Source organism: Mobula birostris, chromosome 1, assembly GCF_030028105.1.
Source record: "Mobula birostris isolate sMobBir1 chromosome 1, sMobBir1.hap1, whole genome shotgun sequence".
Classification (NCBI taxonomy): domain Eukaryota; kingdom Metazoa; phylum Chordata; class Chondrichthyes; order Myliobatiformes; family Myliobatidae; genus Mobula; species Mobula birostris.
In genome coordinates, this window is record NC_092370.1 from 223,288,583 (window position 1) to 223,311,402 (window position 22,820).

Consider the following 22,820-nt stretch of genomic DNA (forward strand, 5'->3'; position numbering starts at 1 on the left):
ATGGTGAAGATAAATCTGTCAATCTACAGTGAGTAGGATGGACTGGACTGGGTGGGCTGAATCATTCCTTCTGTGCTGTAGCCATTCTATAGCTCTGTGATGAGGCTTTGCCTTCCTGATTGCCTAGTACACAACTAATGTACAGTACCCTCTGCAGTTCTGTCTACCTACTGACTCAAAACCACTGCCTGTGTGTGACTGCACTACACACTGGTCCAAGTGTAGAAACTGGGCACTGATGGAACATAGAACAGTACAGTACAGGCCATTCAGCCCACAATGCTGTGCTGATCTTTTAACTTACTCTACCCCTCCCTCCCACAGAGCCCTCCACTTTTCTATCATCCGTGCACCTACCTAAGAGTCTCTTAAACGTTGCAAATGAATCTGCCTCTACCATCACCCCTGGCAGAGTGTCCCATGCACCCACCACGCTCTGCAAAAAAGCACTTACCTCTGACATTCCCCTTATACCTCATTCTCGGGGGGAAACGCCTCTGGCTGTTCAGTCTGTATCTGCCTCTTATCATCTTGCACACCTCTATCAAGCCACTCTCAGGAGAACAAATTACAAAATGACACGAGGGAGAAAGGAACCAAAGAAAATCAGAGTATTGAATTCCAGGGCCACGAGGCAATGTTGCACTTGGAGTATTGTGTTCAGTTCTGGTTGCTTCATTATAGGAAGAATGTTGAAGTTTTAAGATGGTGCAGAGGACATTTACCAGAATGCTACCTGGATTAGAGAGTATGACTTGAGGATTGGTTGAGTAAGCTAGAGCCTTCTCTTTGGAGTGAAGGAGGACGAGAGGCGACTTGATATAAATGTGTAAAATTATGAGAAGCATTGATGGATGGTTAGCCAGAGACTTTTACCCAGGGTTGAAATGGGGCATAATTTTAAGGTGATTGGAGAACAGTATTTGTGAGGGATGTCAGAGATAGTTTTTATTTTACACGGAGTGTGTGGAGCCTAGTGGTACGTGACTTCAGGCTGTTGTATCTTCTGCCTGAAGGGAGAGAGGAGAAGACAGAGTGTCCGGGCTGGGTGGGGTCTTTGATTATGCAGGCTGGCTTACTGGGGCAGCGAGAAGTATAGGCAGAGCCCATGGAGAGTAAGTTGGTTTCTGTGATGTGCATAACTCTCTGCAATGAGTTTGTGGCTGCTGGAGGCTGAGGCCTGTCCTAGGATTGTTGAGTGTGAGGGTGGAGGGACGAACAGGCTTGCTTTTGCTACTGTTTTATTGCTTGTTGTTCTGTATTGTTCCGCCAACCATTGTGGGCATACTATGCTGGTGCCGGAATGTGTGGTGAGACTTGTGGACTACCCCCAGCACATTCTTGGGTGTGTTGGTTGTTAATGTAAACTATGCATTTGACTGTATGTACACATGATAAATAAATCTGCATCGATAGCTCGAGATTCCCTCAGCAGCTGTGTTCAGGCTGACCATCTGTTTGTCATTTCATCAACCTGCAAAATGCATTATGTTCAGAGGTCCTGACTGTGCGGTTTGTTCACTCGGTAGCTGAGGTATCCAGACTCACACCCTGCCAAGTTTCCTACCACTGAAGCAGCGTTCCCTTGCAGCACTCAGAGTGGCTCCCTGATTTATATCATTGTCCGTGTGCTGTGGCTGGAAACCGCTGTCCCATTTACAAGTGGCAGTGAACATCATTACCCTCGTCAGTAGTCACACCACATCCACTGAGCGGTCTGGTAATGAGGCAGCATCTCATCCTTGGACAGAGCAGTGCTTCAATGCCCCGGAAATTGCACCAAGATGTTGGTCTCACACGATTAGCTGATCCACAACATTTTAAGCAACACACATAAAAGTTGCTGGTGAACGCAGCAGGCCAGGCAGCATCTCCAGGAAGAGGCGCAGTCGACGTTTCAGGCCGAGACCCATCTGCAGAATTCCTGTTGTTTGCGTTTAAATCCACAACATTTTAATGTGCTTTACGCAGAGTGCAGAATGTGTAGCTTCCTATTCTCTGTCTCATTTATGTACGAAGTGGGAAGGGACGTGTGTGTCTGTCTAGGTGTTTGTGTGTGTGTGATTAGCTACGTCTGTGTGTGTATCTATGTGATATGTGTGCATCTCTCTAAGTGATTGTGTATGTGTGTGTATCTGTGTGATATGTGTGCATCTCTCTAAGTGATTGTGTGTGTGTGTGTCTGTGTGACTATGTTGGTGTCTGTGCCTCTGTCTAACTGATTGTGTATTTGTTTATGTGTGACTTTCTTTATCTGTGTGTGTGGAGAGAGAGAGAGACATAGTTGGTGGGTGGGGAGGTGTGGATTCAGGAGAAGTTTAGTAAAGGGTGAATCGAGACATCACCCACTAGGTGATGTCATCAAGTCTGTGATTCAGCCCGGATTTATCGTGAGCTGTTGCCTTCAGAAGAGGGGAGCAGATGGGGCAGAGAGGGATCTGATGTGACTTGGCACAGGATGCTCTCAAGGAAAGCTGCATAATTTGGCCTATTCTGAAATCTCCTGGGGTCTAATTAAAAACTTCAGACTATCAAACGCCGAGCTCCCTGGAAGATTTGTGGAGCTGACGTACAACAGCAACAGGATTCCTAGACCCTGGCGTGGTTTTTAGCCAGACAAGTCCCTGTATGTCCCTGAACCTTTGCACTTGAAATGAACACAGAACAGCTGGAGACCATGACCACCTGTCTGACCTCTTCCCTCTCGGCCACCTACTTAGTTGGAGGACTGTGTGCAGACATTATTATACACTCAGTCTCTCCCACTGTTCCTTTGGACCTCAGTGTCCATTTTTCTGCCCTGGCCCTGTAACCCTTAACACGGCATCAACAAGAATCTCTTTATAAACACGAGATTCTGCAGATGCTAGAAATCTTGAGCACCACACACACAATGCTAGAGGGATTCACCATCTATGGAAGGGAATAAACAGGCCATGTTTTAGATTGAGACTTTTCATCAGGACTGGAAAGAAAGGGGGCAGAAACCAGTATGATAAGGTGGCAGGAGGGGGAAGGAGTACAAGTTGATAGGTGATAGGTGAGACCAGGTGAGGGAGGAGGTGGGTGGGTGGAGGAGGGGAGATGAGGTAAGAAGCTGGGGAGAGAGAGGTGAAGAGGTAAAGAGCTGAGGAAGAAGGAATCTCATAGGGGAGGAGAGTAGACCATGGAAGAAAGGGAAGAAGGAGGGAAACCATAGGGTCATAATGGGCAGATGAGAAAGAAGAGAAGGAGTGAGAGGAGAAGCAGAATGGGGAATGGAAAAAGAGAGAAGAGGGTGGGGTGTGACATGACCAGAAGTTACAGAAATCAAAGTTCGTGCCCTCGGGTTGGAGGCTATCCAGACAGAATACGAGGTTGATAATTTGTACACTGTCCCCTCGACTCTGTACCCTATACACTCATGACAGCATGAAGGTCTTGGCCCAAAACGTCGATTGTTTATTCCCCTCCATAGATGCTGCCGGACTTGCTGATTTCCTCCAGCATTTTGTGTGTGTTGCTCTGGTGTTCCAGCATCTGCAGAATATAACCATATAACAATTACAGCACGGAAACAGGCCATCTCGACCCTTCTAGTCCATGCCGAACGCTTACTCTCACCTAGTCCCACCGACCTGCACTCAGCCCATTAGCCTCCATTCCTTTCCTGTCCATATAGCTATCCAATTTTACTTTAAATGACAAAATCGAACCTCTTGCGTTTATACTCGTACCTGCTGGTTCTGTGCATATGTACACCAGGATTTGTACGTCTCCTGTGTCAGTGAGCTCGGCATATCAGGTGTTACTCTAACTCAGTCCATGGCACAGACTCAGGTAGTGCTAAGTTCAAACCTGACTCCAGACTACGTTACCCAGACTGACACTCCCAGTGCATCATTGAGGGAACCCATCGCTGTGAGTCTAGTGTGGGGCCGATGTGCCATCTGTTCAGAGCAGGGAGGACCCTGTAATCCTCTGGACCTCTCCAATGCCTCTCATAATACATTTAGTTTAAAGCCAAAGGCTGTTATGTGATCATGAAATTTAAATTAAAAGTACGTCAATAATTAATTTTTTTTGAAAGATTTTGTTTTAGAGTACAAATCTATGTACTGTAGAATAGGCCCAAAGTGTCAACATTCTGAATCAAAATCAGGTTGATCACCACTGACGTATGTCGTGAAATGTTGTTGTTTTTTAGAAGCTGTACAGTGCAAACATAAAATATACTATAAATTACAAACTGAAATATATTAAGTAGTGTAAAAATGGAGCAAAAATAGTGAGGTAGTGTTCATGGGTTCATTGTTCGTTCAGAAAACTGATGGTGATGGCGGAGGTGTATCTTGTATATCTTGTACCTTCTCTCTGATGGTAGTAATGACAAGAGGGCATGTTCTGAGTGGGGAGGGGGGTGATCCTTAATGATGGATGCCACCATTTTCCCATTTTCAGGCATCGCCTTTTGGAGATGACCTTGATGCTGGGGAGGCTAGCGCCCAATTGCTGACTGTTACAGAGATCTCAGTGAGGTAAAATATCTGATCCATCTTGTTAAATTAAAAAAGAAAGGAATAAGATGAGCTTTATTTGTCACATGTATTGTATATCTAAATGTACAATGAAAAGCGTTACCTAACTGTGTACTGTTATTGGGTATATTTAGCAGAGGTTGATAGGGCCTTGATTAGTAAAGGCTTCAAAGGTTATAGAGAGAAGGCAGAGAATGGGGTTGAGAGGGAAAATAAATAAGCCGTGATGGAATGGTCTTTGGATGTGGGAGGAAACTGGAGCACCCGGAACAAATCTGTGTGGTCATGGAGAGAGCATAGGAGCTCCTTACAAGCAGTAGGCGAATTGAACCCCACTTGCTGGTGATGTAAAGCGTAATGCTAGCCTGAATTCCACCCTGAACAAGTTCTTGGCTTTAAAGCAATTTAGACTATTTGTTGATGACCTAATGTAAATGCAGTCTGTTTATTTAATTAGAACAATTGTAACTCATTTGTTTTAGTCTGAGGTTTTAGTCTATTCTTGGAAACAGTGTTCGTGTCCTTTCACTTGCAAAGGCATTCCATAAAGGGTAGCAGGGTAGCCCAGCAGTTCGCCCAGTCACTTTACAGTGTCAACTATAAGATCAGGGTTCGAATCCCAGTGATGTGTGTAAGGAGCCCATATGTTCTTCCCGTGACCATGTGGGTTTCTTCCGGGTGCTCCAGCTTCCTCCCACATCTGAAGACGTACGGTTTAGAAAGCTGTGGGTTTGCTATGCTGGCGGTGTTAGCATAGCAAAAATTGTGGGCTGCCCCAGCACATCCTTGGACACAACAGTGCATTTCACTGTATATTTCGATGTACATGTGACAAATAAAGCTAATCTTTAATCTTTAACTCTTTTTAAGTTGTTACCATGTAAAGGAAATGCTCCAGTTAAACTGACTTCTCCCCCACCAGCACCCTCTCAGCCCACAGTCATTAACATGCACCATCAGATATTGCAGCAAGAGGTGTAGCTGCTTCACCTCTTACATAATCATTCTATTCAACAACATAAGCTCAGTAGCCACTAAGGCTACATCCTCACTGCGCCGGATAATTTTGAAAATGCCGGTTTCGAGTAAAAACGACAGGTGTACACACTAAGCGTTTTTCAAAGTATCTCTGTGCACACTAACACGGCTATTTGGGCGAATCTCCTCTACTGGTCATGCGCAGGACACACAGAAAACAAGGAAGAGGAAACGGTATACTTAGTGCGCGTTTGTCCAGTTACAGAGTAGAAAAACTTAAAAGGAATTGCTCTTGGCTCTTGTGCAGGAGGACTTAAAACTAAAAAAAAAACAAATACTGGAGCGTATGGAGGCAACCGACAGGGAGTTCACGGACAGTATGACCCAGCTGACGACGAACATTGAAAAACTGACCAACTCTGTTGCATTAATAAAGAACCTTGTTAAATGTATAAAACATGTCTGCATCAGTGTTACCTTGTATTTCTATTCAATGTTACATTAGACTGTTACACATCCATTGTCAGAGAAGTACTTTCATAAATAGGTAAACACCATACAAGCAAGGACAGAAAACAGGGCAAAGTGAGTATACTTATTTATTCAGCAAGCTATGGATCAAAGTATTTGGTGAATACATTTCTAACTCTTCTGGCTTCAGTCTCGTTGCCGTCTGTTCTGAAATTGTTAGGTTATGTGGGGGGTTGGGTTCAAGAAAACAATGAAATGCCGCGCTGCGGCCATCTGTTCCGGCATGTCATGGCAGCGTTTTTAAATAGTCAAAAAAGCTCACTATACAATTTAACTCTCACGCCGTTCACACTGCGCGTTATAACAGCCGTCCGGCAGTGCTTGCGCAGTACCAAGCAGAAGCAGAAAAAGCATTGTTGTTGTGGTGTTATCATGACAGCGTTTTTAAATCTCTCCGGCTACCCCGTACACACTACAACGGATATTAGGTGTTTTCAGATTTATTCACTCTGGAGACCGTTTCTGAAAATCTCCGTTTTCAGGGGATGAAAACGCCGCTTTAGTGTGGATGGAGGGTCAAAACGAAGAGAAAAAGCTTCGTTTTCAAAATTATCCGGCGTAGTGTGGACGTAACCTTAGTGTATGTTCATGGTCTTCTGCTGCTGTAGTCCATCCACTTCAAGGTCTGACATTCAGGATCTCCCAGTGGCCACACATTTTAATTCCACGTCCCATTCCCATTCTGATATGTCTATCCACGGCCTCCTCTACTGTCAAGATGAAGCCACACTCAGGTTGGAGGAACAATACTTTATATTCCGTCTGGGTAGCCTCCAACCTGATGGCATGAACACTGACTTCTCTAACTTCCGCTAATGCCCCACCTCCCCTTCATACTCCATCCGTTATTTATTTATTATTATTATATATTTTTCTCTCTCTCTTTTTCTCGCTCTGTCCGTCTCATTATACTCCTTGCCCATCCTCTGGGTTCCCCCCTCCCCCTTTCTTTCTCCCTAGGTCTCCCCTCCCATGATCCTCTCATATCCCTTTTGCCAATCAACTGTCTAGCTTTTAACTTCATCCCTCCCCCTGCTGTCTTCTCCTGTCTTTTCGGATCTCCTCCTCCCCCTCCCACTTTCAAGTCTCTTACTATCTCTTTTTCAGTTAGTCCTGACGAAGGGTCCTGGCCCGAAACGTTGACTGTACCTCTTCCTATAGATGCTGCCTGGCCTGCTGCGTTCCCCAGCAATTTTTATGTGTTGCTTGAAATTCCAGCATCTGCAGATTTCCTCGTGTAATCTTTTTCTTATATTGTTTTAGTAATTTGATCTGTATGAACCGTATACAGGTTTCCCCCGCCATCCAAAGGTAGAGCGTTCCTATGAAATGGTTCGTAAGCCAGAATGTGGTAAAGCGAAGGAGCAATTACCATTTATTTATGTGGGAAAAATTTGTGAGCATTCACAAACCCAAAAATAACCTAACAAATCATGCCAAGTAACACATAAAACCTAAAATAACGGTAACATATAGTAAAAGCAGGAATGATATGATAAATACACAGCCTGTATAAAGTAGAAATACTTCTCTACAGTCAATGATTGCCGCACTGTTCTCCATAGCGAAAATCTCACACAAGCGCTCTCAGCAGAAACACTCTCTCCAGTAACCCTTAAGCTATGAAGCTGCCAGATCATACCAAATAACACATAAAAATACACAACCTATATAAAGTAGAAATAATGTATGTACAGTGTAGTATCACTTACGGGAATCGGGAAGAACAGCACCGAGCACACTGATGATGGTGTGTTCGGCTGAGTCGTCAGAGGTTGGGGTGGTGCAGTGGTCCCCACCCTCCGGGCAGCAACTGATACCGATCCGCGAAGCATGCAGGGGTACAGTGGTAGCCGGGACGCACCCAGCACATCTTTAAGAAAAAAGCCGAAATAAACAAGCTAATTAATTAGGTGCTGCCCGGCACGTAATTAATTAGCTTGTTTATTTCGGCTTTTTTCTTAAAGATGTGCTGGGTGCGTCCCAGCTACCGCTGCATTCTCCGCGGATCGGTATCGGTTGGCGGCCCGGGGGTAGGGGTGGTGGGACACTGGGGTGTCATCTCATCATTGTCTATTTCCGTCAGGGCAGGCAGCTCATCTTCTCCTATGACTGCCCATCTCGATGTCCAAGGTCGAGGTTCGTCGTCTGCTGTGGCTGATGTGGAAGGCTTGCTTGACTGCTTAGCCTCGCGCATTTTTCTGTCATAACAGTGAAAACAGCAAAAATAGGTAACTAATGTAGGTCCTTCATAACAGTGAGGTTTTGTGAAGCGAACATTCGAAAAGTGGGGGACACCTGTACAAGACAAGCCTTTCACTGGACCTTGGTACATGTATTAATAAATCAATACCAATTCTAATTCCCAAGAGCGATAAATGGATTCTTGACCTCACAGTCTAGCTGGCCATGTCCTTGCACCTTATTGTCTGTCTGCACTGTACTTTCTCTGTAATTGCAACACTTATTTCTGCATTCTGTTGTTGTTTTCCCTTGTACTACCTCAGTGCACTGTGTAATGAATTGATCTGTACAGATGGTATGCAAAGCTAAGTTTTTCACTGCATCTCAGTACATGTGACAATAATAAGCCAAGTTACTGATTTTCTGACCTGTGGCAGAGGTCAGTTTACTTAGTACTGACTAATATTTGACTGTCTGACCTGTTAGATCTTTCTTTTCACTGGGTAAACCATTGAAACTGCAATGCATTATTTAATCTAAGTGCTTAAGTGAGGATCTCTATCCCTTGTCAACAGAATAAAATCAAAGGACAAGAAGGAAATTTGTAACATATGTCACCGTTTCTTGGAATTATACTACAGCTGGTGTGTGCGTTGAGCTAGAAAACCTTCATCAAAATATTACTGCCACAAGATTGCATGCAGATACTTTTAATATGGAACTTGGAACACTACAGCACCGTGCAGGCCCTTTGGCCCATGATATGTGCTGATCTTTTAACCTACTCTTAAAGTAAATTTATTATTAAAGCATATAAATGTCACCATATACTACCCTGAGATTCATTTTCTTGCGGGCATTCTCAGAAACACAGAGAATAAATGAAGTCAATGAAAAGCTACACACAAACAAAGACTAACAAACAAACTACGTGCAAAAGAAGACCCAACTGTGCAAATATCAAATACAAGGTTCAAGTCTTGTTGATTTTTGGTAGTTCTTTGGATCTGGGCAGCATAAGACCTGCACCAGCCAACTATCTGCTGGAGGAACTCAGTGGGTTAGGCAGTATCTGAGGGGCCCTGGAAGGAATTTTCATCGTTTTGAGTTGAAACCTTGCATCAGGACAAAAAAAAAAGTAACTGGATAATTTGTCTCCTGAGATAGAGTAGAAATAGATTTCTAGAATAGATACTCAATCCACATTCATGCCACCCTCTGCGTAAAAAAAGGTACTCCTGTAGTTCCTATTAAGTCTTCTCCCTCTAACTTTAAACCCTCTCCTTCTTGATTGACCAATCCTAGGGAAATGACTGTGTGTATTCACCCTATCTATGCCCCTCAAGGTTTTCTACACAAAAAACATTTGAGGAGATTAGGGCTCCAGTCACATTTACTTGGGACAGTAAGACAAGAAAAAATCGATGTCATGAATATTTCAGGAAATTTTTCAATGTGTTTGGGTTCTGGGGGGTTTCTGCTTGAGGATGGGAGGGGTATGGAAGGCCACGATCCAGATGCATATGGATGGGAGTAGGCAGACAACAAGACTGGCACAGGCTAGATGGATAAAGGCTCTTATCTTGGCCAGAAAAGAAAGATAAGATGTGCTAAATGAAACAATATTAAAAAGATTGTGAGAGGGAATAAAATGCTAGTTAGACAGCACTTGGAATATTGTGTTCTGTTCTGGTTGCCTCATTATAGAAAAGATGTGGAAGCTTTATAGAGGGTACAGAGGAAATATTCTGCCCTTGCTCAAGACCTTTCCCAGTTTCTCAAGCTAGACAGATAGATAACTCCACTCCCAGCATAGTTATAGTTGAAGGTAGTTTTATTATTCACCAATGTGTTACAGTACACAAGGAGCTAGTGTAAAAAGACAGTACTTCTCAGTGTACTGCCCAACGAAAGGTAGATTCAGCCACTGATCAAAACTCCCCCGACTTCAACAAGTTGCCTGAAATGTACAAACAATATAAAATAGCCGACCTGATGACGAAAGCTAATTGCTTAACAAAGCGAAAATCAACAACAGCTGTGAACTTACAAGTAGAGAGATCTAGTATTAAAGTTAAAGTAACAATCCAAATCAGGAAAGATATAACAGGAAATTTACCAGGACCTTGCCTGGACTGGAGGGCATGTCTTCTGAAGGTAGGTTGAGCGAGCTAGGGCTTTTCTCTTTGGAGTGAAGGAGGATGAGAGGTGACTTGATAGGGGTGTACAAGATGATAAGAGGCATAGATCAAATGGAGAGCCAGAGACTTTTTCCCAGGGCAGAAGCGGGTAATATAAGGGGGCATAATTTTAAGATGCTTGGAGGAAAATATAAGAGGGATGTCAGAGGTAGGTTTTTTTACACAGAGATTGGTGAGTGTGTGGATTGCCCTGCCAGGGGTGGTGATAGAGGCAGACAGATTAGGGACATTTCAGAGACACTTAGACAGGCATACAGATGACACAGAAATGGAGGGCTATGTGGGGGCGTATGGAAGAGTAGGCTAAAAGCTTGGCACAACATCTTGTACTGTACTGTGCTGTACTGTTCTATGTTCTATCTTCTATAAAGTAGCCCCAAGGGTGCAAGACCACAAATTTTGAAGGTAGCCAAGTTATTATTAAAACAAATTAAAAGTAGCAAAGGCTGAAAGTATTCATCAGATCGGGCAGCAGTAATATTGCTCCTGTCAGGCCCCCTCAGCATTCCAGCATTCTCTGGTCTCAGCTCAGACTTCCTGCATCCGTTTTATCACTTAACACAGTTAATAGAGCTTTATAAATGCTGTGGAGGCATTGTGTAAGTTAAAATATAATGCCAGAAATGTTCTGACCCTTAAAAAACACAAGTTCAGCTGCAGCTAGAGTATTGCAACCAATCCTGAACACCGGGCTGTACGGGAAACAGGTGAAGTTTTTGACAGATTAGAAAAGACAATTTTGTGGATGGTTCAGATTGCAGATTCTGGAAATCTGTCAGATAAGAAGATGTTAGAATTTGCATTATCCGGAAAATTGACTTTGTGGCGAGGTCCGCAGATGATACAAAAATAGGTAGAGAGGCAGGTCAGGGTGAGGAAGCAGGTAGTCTCCAGAAGGACTTAGACAGATTAGGAGAATGAGCAAAGATGTGGCAGATGGAATACAGTTTCAGATGGCGTATGGTCATGCACTTTGGTAGAAGGAATGAAGGCATACTTGGGGAGAAAATTCAGAAATCTGAGATGCAAAGGGTTTTGGGAGTCCTGATGCAGGATTCCCTGAAGTATAGCTTCCAGGTTGAGTTAGTGGTAAGAAAGGGAAATACAATGTTAGCATTTATTTCCAGAGGACCGGGATGTAAAAGCAAGGATGGAATGCTGAGTCTTTATAAGGCTTTGGTCAGACCACATATAGAATATTGTAAGAAGTTTTGGGTCCCTGATCTAAGAACAGATGTGCTGTCATTGGAGAGGGTCCAGAGGAGGTTCACGTGAATGATCCCAGGAATGAAAAGGTTTGAGTATTTAACGACTCTAGGTCTGTACTCGCAAGAGTTTAGAAGAATGAGAGGTGGGAATCTCATTAAAATCTACTGAATATTGAAAGGCATAGATATAGTGTACATGCAGAGGATGTGTCCTAAAGTGGGGGAGTCTAGGACCAGAAAGTACAACCTCAAAATAGAAGCACCTCCCTTTACAACAGGGATGAGGAGGAATTTCTTTAGCCAAAGAGTGGTGAATCTGTGGAAGCCAAGACACTGGATGTATTTAAAGTGGAGGCTGATAGGTTCTTGATTAGTAAGGGCATCAAAGGTTATGGACAAAAAGCAGGAGAATGGGATTGAGAAGGATAATAAACCAGCCATGATTGAATGGCAGAGTAGATTTGATGAGCCCAATAGTCTAATTCTTCTAAGCCTTATGGTTTATGGAAATTGTCCACAGTTCACGTGGTCACTAATTAATGTGCACCATTAGTGCCAGTGGCCAAGCACAAGCTGCTGTTCCTTAGAAGAGAAAGCAAGGTTAGAACAGTGAGATCTGAGTGGGATGGGGAACTAAACGGAGAGATGATTAGATATTCAGGGTCAGACTTAAACACTCAGTTCATTGCAGCCTGTTCCTGAAATCTTAAGCTTAAATGATGGCAGTTATACGAGTGTCAGGGAAGAATTAGGTCAATAAATTGGATTAAAAGGTTTCCCAGTAGATATAAAATAACAGTCTCAACAAATGTACATTCCACTGAGAAATTAAAAAACCCACAAGAAAAGTGATCCATCCATGGCAAACTGAGGTAGTTAAGAATAGGATTAGATCAAAAGAAAGTCTTCCAATGCTGCCAAGACGAGCAGTGAGCCTGTGGATTGGGAGAGCTTTTGGAAACGGTGATGATTATTATTGCCAAAGAGGGGGAGGATAGAAAATGAAAACAAACTAGCAAGGAGAAACAAAACTTATGCAACTATTAAAGAAAGATCTTGTTAAGATAAATGTGGGCCCATAGGGAGGTCAGGAAAATTACAGAAGGCAATGCAGAAAGGTCAGAGGTAGTAAAGAACTGTTAAGAAACTACTTTTCCACTGTAAAAGAAAGAATAGATATTAAAGTGAAAGGTTAAGGTTGTGTTTATTGTCGTATGCACATGTACACGTCTGCACTGGTGCAATGAAAAACTTAACTTGCAGTAGCATTACAGGCACATAGCAGCATTCACAATAAAAGCATAAATTACAGACAACTTTTAAAAAACAAACGGTCCATTTTAGTGCAAAGTGATCATTGTGCTGCTATACTGAAGTACTGATTAGAGCTGTGTCGGTTGTTCCAGGAACCAAATATTTGAAGGAAAGTAGCTGTTCTTGTATTTGGTGGTGTGGGACTTCTGGTTTCTATTCCTCCTGCCTCATGGTAGCTGCAAAAGGATAGCATGCCTCTGATGGTGGAGGTCTTTGATGGAGATGTTGCCTTCTTAAGGCAGCATCTCCTGTAGGTGTTAACAGTGGTGGGGAGGGATGTGCCCCTGATGTATCGGGCAGAGTCCGCTGCTCTCTGCAGCTTCTTAGGTTCCTGTGCATTCGAATTCCCGTGCTAGACCACAATGCAACCAGTCAGAAATAATAGTTTAACTTAACCACAGAGTACTGGTTTAAGTCAGCTGTGAGTACTGCTCCCAGTTCTGGGACTGCAGAGAAGAACACAGCCTTGTTACAGGCAGGCAAATGCTGAAGTGGGAAGCAGAATTGAATGTGTGGTGTATACGGATTTTAGTAAGGTATTTGATAATGTTCCCCCTCGTAGGCTCATTTAGAAAGTCAGGAGGCATGGGATCCAGGGAAACTTGGCTGTGTGGATTCAGAACTGGCTTCCCCAAAGAAGGGTAGTTGTAATGGAGCCTGTTCTGCCTAGAGGTCAGTGACACAAAGATCATCGCCAAAGGCGCAATAATCTCTTCCCTCGCTTTCCATAGTAACCTAGAGTATACCCAACCAGCCACAGGGACTTATCTATCCTAACTTTTTCCAGAAGTTCTGGTACATCCTCTTTCTTAACATTGACATGTTCTAGCATATTAGCCCATTTTTTATGCTGTCCCCACAAATGCTGAGGTCTCTCACACTGGTGTATACTGAAGCAAAGTATTCATTAAGGACTCCCTTTCCTCCTTGGACCCCAGGCACATGTTTCCTCTTCTATCCCTGATCAGTCCTGCTCTCACACTACCTTCCTTCACATATGTGAAGAACACCTTGGCGGTTTTCCCTTGTTCCCATTTAGTGGATTCCTTAATCATTACTGCTGGATAGCTATTTGGTAAAATGAAAGGACAATGAGGAAAGAGTCAGATGTTGGGGGATGAAGATGTTGCTAAGATCCAAAAAGGACAGTCTGGCCCAAAAACATTTATTTGATTTCAGCTGGTTGCAGAAGTATCAATGGTATACCATGTCTGTACTTGAGTGATGTTCCCTGGGTCCAGGAAAGTCATGGAACTTGCTTGAGTAGCCTTTGTTCACCAATGATCCTTGACAGTGGTTGTCTAAGGCTCTTCACTGTGGCTAAATTAGATTAAATTTAGATTAGCTTTATTGTCACATGGACATCAAATCACACCATGAAATGCATCATTTTGCGTTAACAGCCAACACAGTTCAAGGATGTGCTGGGGATACCCCACAAGTGTCACCACATTTCCAGCGCCGATATAGTATGCCCTCAAGTTTCTAACCATAACCCAGACCCACGCAGTCACGGGGGCACTATGCAAACCTCTTACAGACAGCGGCGGGAATTGAATCCTGATGTCACAGCTGGCACTGTAAAGCGTTGTGCTAACTGTCATAGTAGCGTATTCACCAATTTATTTCCCAATGATCCTTGACAGTGGTTGCCTAAGGCTCCTTGACTGTGGATGGTTGGTTGATGTTGACTAATTCATGAAGTTGTTTTATTACCGCTGTCTCCTCACAGCCAAGGCTGCAGTGTCAAGTGACCAAGAAGTCAGAATCTGTAGAACTGCTTACAATAGTAGCCTGAAATATTTCCTGTTATTTGTCTGTGTGCGTAATCCTCTGACAAAGTGCCCATTAGCTGAAGTATAATGGAAGGAGTAAATGTGATGCAGTGATCTATACGGCTGCTGTCCAAGGACTATTGTTTGGAGTGTGCGGTTTCTTAAGGTTTTGAAGGGAAGGTTTCAATATTAAACTTCCTAACAAAACGTTTACAGTTGCCAAGAGCTTTGTCTCCTTTTCCCTTTTTTCTGGAGTCTTCTCCCTCACCCTCATTGCTCTCCTGTGTAGTAGTATAATTGCTGAAGATACTTTTGAAGTTAGTGATCATTGCTGAGCAATCATCAAGTTCTTCCTTATCCCTGTCACCTCCTTCAAGGTTTCTAAGTGCTCTTCTTTTTTATTCTGATTCTGAACTCTTAATTGTTTTCAATCTTAAATCACTTGGCTTTGTCAGCCGTGACTACCCTGACTTCGAGCTATAATGAAGGGATCGTGTCTGAACTCAATACTCCAAATGCAGAATAACCAGGGGTTTATAGAGCTGCAACATTACCTCACAGCTCTTGAACTCAATCCCTTGGCTAATGAAGACCAACACACAGAACGACTTCTTAAGCACCCTTTCAAATTATGCAGCAACTTTGAGGGATCTATCAATGTGGACCCCAATTACTTCGCATTTAATGTAACCTACATGAGGTTCCTGCAAGCACAATATTATTAGAAAAATGTGATGTCATTTATGTTAGGTAGGAAAAAACAGTAGAATATTTTTTTTAAAAAGATGGAAGGTTTAATATATGTTGTTGATCAAAGGGACCCAAATGTCTCTGATCATAAGTCATTGAAGACTATCATGCAAGTACAGGAAGCAATTAGGGGGGCAATCACTATGTTGGTCTTTATTATCAGAGGTGAACAGGGGAATATAATCCTTCTACTGCAGGACCCTGCTGAGGCAACACCTGGAATATTCATCCTTGTCTCGTCTCCCTACCTAAGGAAGGGTAAAGTTACGAGAGAAACAATGTGACAAAGGTTCATCAGATTGACTCCAGAGATGAAGTATTCATCCATTGCAGAGATATTAAAGCAGACAGGTCTTGCACACTTGAGACTGTAGGAAAATAAAGGGCTATTTCATTGAAACGTTCAAAATTCTTACAGGCTTTGAGATGTTGATGATTTCCCCAGCTGGGGCATCTTGAAATACGATTTATAATCTCAAAATAAGACCATAAGATATAGGGGCAGAATTAAGCCATTTGGCCCATCAAATTGATCATGCTTATTTATTTTCCTTCTCAACCCGTCTCCTGCCTTCTCTCTGTAAACTTTGATACTGTTACTAATCAAGAACCTATCAATCTCCGCTGTAAATATACCCAATGACTAGGCCTCCAGAGGTGTCTGTGGTAATGAATTCCACAGATTCACCACCCTCTGGCTAAAGAAATCCCTCCTCATCTCTATAGGGATATCCTTCTATTCTGAAGCTGTGCCCTGTGGTCCTAAACTCCCCCACTACTGGAAACATCTTCTCTATGTCTACTCTGTCTAGACCTTTCAGTACTCAGTAGGTTTCATAGAACATAGAATAGTACAGCACATTACAGGCCTTTCAGCCCACAATGTTGTGCCGACCCTCAAACCCTGCCTCCCATATAACCCCCCACCTTAAATTCCTCCATATGCCTGTCTAGTAGTCTCTTAAACTTCACTAGTGTGTCTGTCTCCACCACTGACTCAGGCAGTGCATTCCATACACCAACCACTCTCTGAGTAAAAAACCTTCCTCTAATATCCCCCTTGAACTTCCCACCCCTTACCTTAAAGCCATGTCCTCTTGTATTGAGCAGTGATGCCCTGGGGAAGAGGCTCTGGCTATCCACTCAATTTATTCCTCTTAATATCTTGTACACCTCTATCATGTCTCCTCTCATCCTCCTTCTCTCCAAAGAGTAAAGCCCTAGCCCCCTTAATCTCTGATCATAATCCATTCTCTCTAAATCAGGCAGCATCCTGGTAAATCTCGTCTGTACCCTTTCCAATGCTTCCACATCCTTCCTATAGTGAGGCGACCAGAACTGGACACAGTACTCCAAGTGTGACCTAACCAGAGTTTTATAGAGCTGCATCATTACCTCGTGACTCTTAAACTCTATCCCTCAATGAGATTCACCCTTATTCTTCTAAACTCCAGCGAGTATAGGCCCAGAACCATCAAACGCTTCTCAGGCATTAACCCTTTCATTCCTGAGATCATTCTGGTAAACCTGCTTTGTACCCTATCCAATGCCAGCACATCCTTTCTTAGATGTAGGGTCCAAAATTGCTCACAATATTCCAAAGTGAGAGATGTGGAGAAATTTCTTCACCTGGAGACTACCCCAGAAAATCAGGAAAGAGGCTGAGGAGTCTCAGTCACTGAGTATATTGATAACAGAGATCAATATGTTAATGGAATGAAAGATAATGGGTTCATGCTGTGAAGTAGTGCTGAAGTAAAAAGTAGACTGTAATTTTATTGAATAGCAGAGCATATCAGAATCAGATTCATTTTCACTTAGGTAACATGAAATTTGCTGATTTATGGTAGCAACACAGTGCAATGACATAAAGTGACTATAAATTACAAAATTTAAAAAAAGGTCTAAAGAAAAGGAATAACGAGATGGTGTCCATGCTTTCATGGACCATTCAGAAATCTGATGGTGAATGAAACGCTGTTCCTGAATCACTGACTGTGGGTTTTCAGGCTCCTGTATCTCCTCATTGATGGTTGTAATGAGAAGAGGGCAGTTCCCTGATGGCAAGGGTCCTTTTGTGGTGGGCGCCTTCTTCTTCAGGCAGCATATCTTGAAGATATCCTTGATGGTGGAGAGGGTTGTGCTGTGATGGAGCTGGCTAGTCTACAACCTTCTGCAGTCTCTTACAATCCTGTGCATTGGAACCTGTAATGGGGCCAAAGGTCAAAGTAAATTTATTAAAAGTACATATATGTCACCATATACAACCCCGAGATTCAATACTCAATAAATCCAATAACTGTAATAGAATAAATGAAAGACCACATCAAGACCACCAGTCAGACTCTACACAGAAGTTTGGAAGACTCTTTGGAGACATACCAACTCTCCTCAAACTCCTAATGAAGTAGAGCTGCTGGTGTTTCTTCTTCATGATTGCATCAGTGTGTTGGGTCTAAGATTATGACACCCAAGAACTTCAGGCTATTCACCCTTTCCACCACGGAACCCTCAATGATTGCTGGTGTGGGTTACCCCTACTTCCCCTTCCTGAAGCCCAAAATGAATTCCTTGATCTTGCCTATGTTGTGTGTAAGGTTGCTGGTGTGAAACCACTCAACCAGTTCATCTATCTCTCTCCTGTGTGCCTCCTCATTGCCATCTGACATTCTAGCAACAATTATGTCATTCGTGAATGTATAGAAGGGTGCAATTGACTTGCTTTGATTTCTTATGTGATTTTAGAACCGCTGTTTTTCAAATAAAATGTTTAAAAGGGCATATTGGGTGCTTATTGAATATGAGAGCAAGGACACTATCTTAGAACAGTTGCTAGGCCTCACCATAGCTTAAATATTCAGGATTCTGCTCTGTATATCATGGGCACAACCCTCCCCACCACTGGTAATATCTGCAGGAGACGCTGGCTCAAGAAGGCAATATCCGTCAGTAGAGATCCCTACCATCCAGGTCATGCCACTTCCTTGCAGCTTCCATCGGGAAGGAGATGCAGAAATCTGAAGTCCCACACCATCAGATGCAAGACTAGGTACTTGCCTTCAACCATTCAGTTCTTGAACCAACTAGCACAACCCTGATCAATACAGTTTGGCAACACTATGTCCACTTTGCACTAAAATGGACCTTTTTTTGGTTCTACTTTTTTTTCTTGTAAAAATTGTGTATAAATTTATCTTTTAACTTTTTGTTTAATTTATTGTTTTCTTGCTGCTAATATGATGCAATGTGTCTACGATGCTGCATAACTGCATGTTTCATTGCATCTGAACATACATGGACTTGTGCAAATGACAATGAACTCGACTTTAATCCTGAGTACAGTTCTGGTCACCAGACTGCGGGAAAGAAGTGATTGCATTGGACAGGGTAGAGAAGATTAAAATAAAGTTTAGATATATTTGGCACATGTACATCAGAACATAGTGAAATGCATCATTTGCGTCAATGACCAACACTGTCTGAAAATGTGCTTGGGGCATTAGGTGTACTGTATTGTGTTTCTTGTATTTACTGTGAACGCTTACCTGCAAATGAACCGCTGGGTTGTATATGGTGACATATATGTACTTTGATAATAAATTTACTTTGACCTTTGAACAAAGATGAGGGAGAATTTCTTTAGCTGGGGGTGGTGAATCTGTGGAATTCATTGCCAAAGATGGCTGTGGAGGCCAAGTCACTGGGTATATTTAAAGTAGAGTTTGATAGATTCTTGATTAGTAAGCGTGATAAAGGTTACAGAGAGAGAGCTGGAAAATGGGTTGAGGGGGGAAAAATCAGCCATGATGGAATGTTGGGGTAGATTTGATGGGCCTAATGGCCTGATTCTGTACTAATATGAAATAAGTTGGGCAAACCATGAGCCCATCTCATAAACGCAATTGGATAAACACAGACCTAGCTCCTTGGCCACGGGGTTGGTTTGTGCTCCTGGAATATCATCTGTTATTATACGCAAGCACTATCTGCCTCCTTTCCCTATTGTTGGTTATTTGTCACTTGATATTTTCAATGTCCTTTAATTCTTGGAAGTTCTGAGCTAAGTGTTTGTGTTTAGGGTTTCACGGGAAGGTGTTAAGCAATGCAATGGGTCATTTGGCTCTGCTGCCCCAACACCCACGTGCAATAAATTATGTTACATGCCACTCTGAACTGTACGCCTTTGATTTGATGTGAAAGACTGTCCTCGTTGCTTTCTTTTCTAGACTTGTGAATAATCTCTTGCCATCCATCACTGCTGATCTCTTAACCCTACATATACTTGCTCTATAAACATTTCAGATCATAAGTACACTGTTAAATTGGTTTATTATTGTCACATGTACTGAGGTACAGTGAAAAGCTTGTCTTGCATCTTGTTCGTACAAATAAATTCATTACAACAGTGCACTGAGGGCACGTAAAACAAAGATTTTCTCTGTACCACAGTACATGTGACAGTAATAAAGCAGGTTACCTAGAGCCATGGAGCACTACAGCACAGAAACAGGCTCTTCGGCCCATTGAGTCCAAGCTGAACTAATATTCTGCCTAGTCCTGTTAACCTGCACCTGGACCATAGTCCTCCATACCCCTCCCATCCACGTGCCTATCCAAATTTCTCTTAAAAGGTTGATATCAAACTTGCATCCACCACTTTTGCTGACAGCTCATTCCTTACTCACACCAGACTCTGAGTGAAGAAGCACCCCCTCATGATCCCCTTAAATATTTCACCTTTCACTCTTAAGCCATGACATCAAATTCTAGACTCACCCAACCCAACCTCAGTGGAAAAAACACCCTTGCACTTACTCTGTCTATACCCCTCATAATTTTATATGCCTCTATCAAATCTTCCTTCATTCTCCTATGCTCCAGGGAGTAAAGTCCTAACCTATTAAAACCTTTCCCTATAGGACAGGTCCTCATGTCGCAGCCACATCCTTGTAAATTTTCTCTGTACTCTTAGTGACATCTTTCCTGTAGATAGGTGACCAGAACTGCACACAATATTCCAAATTAGGTCTTACACAACTTCAACATAACGTCACAACTCCTGTACTCAGTAGTCTGATTTATAAAGCTCAATATACCAAGGTAGGGTCATAAAGCTCACTTTACAACCCTATCTTGACACCACTTTTAAAGAATTATGGATCTGTACTTCCTGATTTTCTCATTTCCCCAAGCAGTTTTCACAAACTTATAATGTACTGGCCCTGGGAGTGGGTGATGGGTCACTGCAGAGTTAGCCGTACCCACTATTCAATCTATAGCCCACACAGTACAGCTGAGGTATCAGTGCTTGTTGCTGATATCAAGAGACAGTAGAATAACTTGTAAATACATGAGATTCGCAGATGCTGGTAATCCAGAACAACATAGATAAAATGCTGGGGGAACACAGCAGTTCCAGCAGCATCTATGGAGAGGAGTAAACAGTTAATATTTCGATCCAAGATCCTTCATCAGGACTGGAAGGGGGAAGAAGCCAGAATAAGAAGGTGGAGGGAGTTGAAGGAATACAAGCTGGCAAGTGGTATGTGGAACCAGGTGATGGGAAAAGGCGGAGGTGGGGGGGATGAAGTAAGAAGCCAGGAGGTGATAGGAGTAAGAGGTAAAGGTGGAGGGGAAATGAATCTAATAGGAGATGACAGTGGACCATGGAAGAAAGGGAAGGAGGAGGGAAACCAGAGGGAGGAGATGTGCAGGGGATGTTAACCAGAATCGGGAATAGAAGAAGAGAGAAGGCGGAGGGGGGAGAAATTACCAGAAAGTAGAGGAATCGAAGTTCATGCCTAACAACCTTGATATGCATAAATCATATCTGGCATCTAAAGCTGGGGGAATATATTCTGCAACTGTTCTAAATACTTGAGTGTGACAGACCACTGCTTCACGCGGGAAAGCAGACCCAATTAACATCTCAATTCTTCAATTGACCTCAGGGGACCAATCCCAATGCTGCCCAATTTTCCACTCCTAATTCTCCATGAAGGAAGTAATGGTTATTTAAATGCCCCGAGTCCAATTCTGCAGTTGCTGTTTGGATCACTTCATGAGAATTCATGCAGCTTTAATTGCTGATATTAATCAATGAATTATACCTTAATTCTTTATACCTGCTCTGGGTGCATAAGGTTAATAACAATAGCTACACCACCTCTTATTTATGAGGCTCCTTTAATGGGGAGAAACATTAAGCTATCTAACACAATTATGACTCTGAAATACCTTATGATAGAGGAGAGCATGCTAAGTGGAAATGTATCTGTTATGTGGGTGACATGGTGGGATAGAGGTTAACGTAACACTTTACAGCACCAGCAACCCGTGTTCAATTCCCGGCACTGTCTGTAAGGACTTTGTACAGCGTGAGTTTTCTCCGGGTGCTCTGCTGCCCTCCTGCATTCCAAAGACGTACTGGTTAGTAAGTTGTAGTCACGCTATGTTTGATATCAGAAACATGGCAACATTTACAGGCTGCCCCCAAGGCATCCTCAGTCTGTGTTGCTCTTTGATGCAAACGATGCATTTCACTGTATGTTCGATGTACATGAGAGAAGTAAAGCTAATCATTGTAAACTGGTTTAAGAATCTGTTACCCAGTGCTTCTCTGTGTAAAGGCTGACTTACACATCTGCGTCAACTTGACGCTGTAAACTACGCAAGTGGCCTACGCACGTTGTGAGCGTTTATACTTGTGCGTTGGTGTGTCTGCATCGCTCTGCGATTCAGGCACGTCACACATGCACACACACCTGCCCGTGCAAGGCTTCATGGTCATGGTAGTCTTTCTCGGGGTAAACAAGTTTAAAGGGAGCATCTTTTTTCATAAAATCGAAATGTGTCCTCCATAATTTCGGAGGTCTGTAAAGCTTTATGGAAAGCAATGCAGCGAGAGTTCCTTCCCTGCCCTTCAGTCGGCCAAGGGGAAACTATTGCAGCGTAGGAGGAAATGTGATGCTACCAAGCAGACCAATCACACTTGTTTGGTCTGCGTTGCCGTGACGCGTAGTTACATTTTGAGAGAGGTGCGCGTCATGCTACGGTGTAGGGATCCGCGTAGGCTCTGCGACACAGAGGTATAAATCAGCCTTAACACTTCCTCGGTACTGCACTGTGGCATCAGTCCACAGTACACGGTCAGCTCCCTGGTCTTACATAGTACCTCATCTCCACCTATTTACAAAGGATTAGTTGTGTGAGATGGGAGGGAGGGGCAGGAGAATGAGAGGATGGAATGCTGAAAGGTCAACACAGGCAAGAGAAGCTGCTCTTTGAATATTGGAATATAGAACAATACAGCACAGTACAGGCCCTTTGGCCCACTTCGGTTCAGGAAGGTGCAGGTCAACC

General features: G+C 43.0%; 1 protein-coding gene across 3 annotated transcripts in view; it reads left to right on the forward strand.

Moving 5' to 3' along the window:
* brf1b (BRF1 general transcription factor IIIB subunit b) overlaps window positions 1-22,820 on the forward strand; it is a 460,829-nt gene that overhangs the window by 392,804 nt on the left and 45,205 nt on the right. The window contains exon 17 of one of the 3 annotated variants that reach the window (XR_011887761.1): window positions 4,441-4,497. The exons of 1 other annotated variant lie outside the window; for it this stretch is intronic. Coding sequence is in view for 1 of the 2 variants with exons in the window: in XM_072272371.1 (XP_072128472.1) it covers window positions 5,803-5,812 (10 nt within the window). In the remaining variant the exon portion in view is untranslated. Of the gene's footprint in view, window positions 1-4,440; window positions 4,498-5,802; window positions 5,879-22,820 lie in introns of those variants that run through there. One more of the 3 variants, XM_072272371.1, reaches the window with a different exon arrangement.